The sequence below is a fragment of the Charadrius vociferus genome, unplaced genomic scaffold (genome assembly GCF_000708025.1).
Source record: "Charadrius vociferus isolate BGI_N301 unplaced genomic scaffold, ASM70802v2 scaffold282, whole genome shotgun sequence".
In the NCBI taxonomy this organism is placed as follows: domain Eukaryota; kingdom Metazoa; phylum Chordata; class Aves; order Charadriiformes; family Charadriidae; genus Charadrius; species Charadrius vociferus.
Genome location: NW_009647731.1, coordinates 8,348,176 through 8,352,243, shown reverse-complemented (window position 1 = coordinate 8,352,243; position 4,068 = coordinate 8,348,176). Strand labels below are relative to the sequence as shown.

Below are 4,068 nucleotides of genomic sequence, written 5' to 3'. Positions count from 1 at the left end.
CCCCCCCCAGACTTCAGTGACTCCAAAGCACAAAGGTTTGGGGGCTCCACCTGTGGCCCCCGTTTCACCCACACGCACTGCACTACAGTCCCCGGGTGACGTCCTTGCCGTTTGCCCTTAATACCAGTCAGGAAAGATAAATCTTGAATGTGGGAAGGGCCGGAACGGGCTGCCTTGAAAATACACGCACGAAACGGGGAGACAGAAACCAGTGGCTGCAGAGATTTTGAATAAAACTGTCTCTCCCTTCGAGATAACACAACGCCCCTTTTTTTTTTTTTTTTTTCTTTCCCCGATAAATCTTGAATGTGGGAAGGGCCGGAACGGGCTGCCTTGAAAATACACGCACGAAACGGGGAGACAGAAACCAGTGGCTGCAGAGATTTTGAATAAAACTGTCTCTCCCTTCGAGATAACACAACGCCCCTTTTTTTTTTTTTTTTTTTTTTTTTCATCTTCATTCCCACGGGCCAGTCCTGCGAACCTTATCTGCAAAAGCAAATCTGCAGATAAATAATGGAAGTCGCGACTCGATTTGCATCCAGATCTGTTGCGATGGTAATTTTTCTTTTTTTTTTTTCCTCCTATTTTATTTTTCCAAATAATTTCAATGCGCATCTAAAAAAAAAAAACAACTTTAGCCTTCCTTCCTCCTAAAATAACCCTCTCATATATCGTTCACACTTCGTTTAAAACGAGCGTAAAATATAAAAACCGTATCTTTTATTGTTATTTTTGTACTTTAAAATACATCTATGTATAATTCTTTTTTTTTTCTTCATATTTCTTACTGCTATTTTCTCCAGAACCATATGTATTTCACCTTCTAGTATTCCGGATCGAATATTTCCTGTTCAATTTCGGTACTTGAATTTGCCAGAAAAGGGATGCTGTACTTAGCTAGATCTTTGGAAAAAAAAAAAAAATCTTTACTTTGGTTTTAAGTTTCTTTTCTTTCTTTAAACCTTAACACATGGCGTTTACAAACTGTATAAATACGTGCCACCAAACTGTAACCAAAAAAAAAAAAATTATAAAAAATGGAATGGTTGCTGTAGTACATAGAATTAATTATAGACCAGAACTGGACAGAAGGAGCTGGACAGAAAGAAAATAGTAATTTTATTGTAAATTATTTACGTCTGAAGTTTCTAGGCAACTAGTCGAAAAAAATAATGAATGAATCGAGCGCTGAGCCCTTGCTACTAACTTTTGTTCTGAATGTTTTGGATATTTGGATGTTTTGTATTTATGTGGTGAGAGTGAAATATATTATATCTATATGATGACGGAATTAGGTGTACTTTCGTCTTATATTCGTAGCACCCAAATTACCTTCATCTAATATGTGCGCTGCCAAAAAAAAAAAATAATCTCATCCCTATGTAATCCAAATTTTTAATTTTTTAAAATTTTATTTTTGATGTTAAAGCGGGGGGTTGTGAAGTCCATTTGGTGGAGCGGGGATCTCTCCTTCCTGGGGCAGTTTGGGGCATTCCCGGTCCCCTCGCTGGCTCCGACCCAGCCCTCGCAGCGCTCCCCGGCCCCGCGGGCCCGATCCTTCGCCCGTGGCCGTGGTTGGGGTGGCGCAGCGCGGCCCTCCGTGGGGAGGCGAGCTGGGTACCCTGCCTGTCCCGGTGCCACCGTCGGGCTCTGCCGCTCGCCTCCGCGTTGCTTCTCCTGCCTGCAGCCAGTGCCGGGCCTGGCAGGCACTTACAGACGCACATGCATGTGTGCGTATCTCTCTATCTATCTATATACAAATATACATACATATATATGAAAAAATATATATGCTTGCATGCATAAATATGGATATTTAGAAGTATTTTCTAAACAGCTCTTGCTCTCATCCTCTATGGCAACCCAGCCCCAAGAGTCCTTTGCTGGGAAGCTGGTGAGGGCCAGAACCCCTGTTTTTCAGGAGCCCCCCCTCCAAGGCCCTGGCTCCTCCAGGGTCGCAGCGAGGCCTCAGACTGGGGGTCCCCAGGCCAAGCCTCCTGCAGCACTGGGACACCTGCCTGCCCCACAGCTTTCCCCCGGCCACCGGTCCCTGGTACGGCCTCCGCTGAGCTTTGCTGGGAGCCCGTCCCAGCCAGGGCTGATGCACTGCTCTGGATCAAAAGGGAAGGACGTGGTAGCAATGGTGATTTGTTCTTGTTTTTGTTTGGTTTTTTGTTTTGTTTTTTTTTTTTTTTTTAAAGTGTGTAGAAATGATCTGGGGAAGGGCAACATGGGTGAAGGAGGGGATCGCAGGTGACATTTGAAGAGGTGACATTGAAACTGCTGGTCAAGACTGCAAAACTTCAAGGGGAGGGGAGGGGAGGCAGTGCTAAAAAGAAAAGAGCTGAGTGTGGCAAAACAGATCTGCCAGGGAGACCCTGGGGGAGAGGAAAGGTTTTGGTTTCTGCTTTGCCTGCACGGACTGCACTGCATCACCTGCAGCCCTGGACAAAGAGAGGAGCCCTGGCTTGGGTTGCCTTTGCCAAGGAGGCAATTGCCACTGCTCAAACCTTCCCTGGGCTCCTCTGCCCCGCGTGGGGCTGTCCTGCGTGATGAATTTGCCCTGTCCCACATGGACCTCTTTGCTGTTGAGATGGGGCCACTTCATCCTTGCCCAAATCTGCTGCTGCACCGTGACCCACAGAGAACACCAGCACAAATGTGTCCTGCCAGAGCTACCTCAGGTGCCTTCATCTTGAAAGAGGATTTTTCTCCTATCCTATTTTTTAACCGGAGACAGTAGGGGGGTTCCTGCCCCCTCAAGCAGGCACCGTGAGGCACTTTTTCCCTGGTCGCTGCCCTGTCCTGCGGTCCCAGGGCTGCAGCCATGGTTGGTGTAAGCTCTTTGCTTTTTGCTCCTCGCTCCTCACCTAAGGCAATTTAAGCCAGCACCAAGCTAAATTGCCCACACTGATGCAGAAATCCTTATTTTACAGCTTTGCAGCCCTCCTCAGTATACATGCGAAGAGCTAGACATTTTTATTCTTGTTACTATTACTATTAATTATTTCTGAATATTTCCAAATAAGGATGTGCCTTGAGGTGGGAAGGGGTCTTGTCTAAGCGTTCAAGTAAAATAAATACTTCAAGACATTATTCTTTCTTTTTTTTTTTTTTCCCCTGTATCCTGCAAATTCCACCTGTCCCAGCTGTTTCTGGGCTGGGGTCAGAGGAAAAGCTGCAGGCTCCCCGCTCCCATACAGGGTTATCACGGTCCCGTTTCAGGCTCTGCTTGTGGCTCAGGTCAAAGTTTTGGACCCCAACAGGGAGGGAGGCAATTTGTTGTTTCCTTTGAAACTTCCAGCATCTCAAGTGCATGGGGTTCCCGGGTGCCTAAACCCCCTCCTTTCTGCGGGAGAAAAAAATACAACATGTTCATCTGTTTTTTATAAAAAGGGGGAGGGAATACCACCTGTAGCTGTGTCACTGCATAGGACAAGTTAAAAATCACGCTTACGCACATCCACATATACAGTCAGCCTGAATAAAAGAAAAACTGCTTAGAAATAATAGTCCCATTTCTTTTTTTTTTTCTTTTTTTTTTTCTTTTTCCCCAACTACACCAAAGCTATTCCAAAGCTCTGTGCTGCCCAGAGACACTGCTTGCCTGTTCTTATTGAAATGCTGAATTTCATTCTACTGGAGCAATGAACACAAACCACCTTCGTAAAACTACTGGCTGCTGAAAGGTTTTGTTGCCTTTCATGTGGTATCGTTATTTGCGCCTGTCACTGTGGCATCTGAGCTCCAATTGAGGAATATAGAGGTCTTATGCAGAGGCAGCACGTGTGAGTGTGAGGGGTGGGAATATTTAGTAGGAAAGCAAATAGCCAAAATATAAACCTGTCTCTGGCATGATTTTTTTTAAGGAAATAATGAAAATATTTATGTGGCAGGCAGACTTTCTCAAACTTTCCTTTAGCAGCAGCTACACATAGGACAAAGATTGAGGGCGGCGTGGGTTATTTCAGTTTGTTCAGCTGAACCCAAGGAATATTTTCACAGGTACACGGGCAGAGTGTCTGGTCTCTCAGGAAGGCAAAACTCGCAGGATCAGCTCCAGAG

At 45.4% G+C, this 4,068-nt stretch overlaps 1 protein-coding gene across 1 annotated transcript in view; it reads left to right on the top strand.

The window, feature by feature from the left end:
- The window catches only part of VAX1 (ventral anterior homeobox 1), a 9,967-nt gene that overhangs the window by 4,720 nt on the left and 1,179 nt on the right, over positions 1 to 4,068 (top strand). Inside the window, exon 4 of the mRNA XM_009881645.1 lies at positions 1,442 to 1,577. Within this exon, the coding sequence (XP_009879947.1) occupies positions 1,442 to 1,577 (136 nt within the window). The remainder of the gene's footprint in view (positions 1 to 1,441; positions 1,578 to 4,068) is intronic.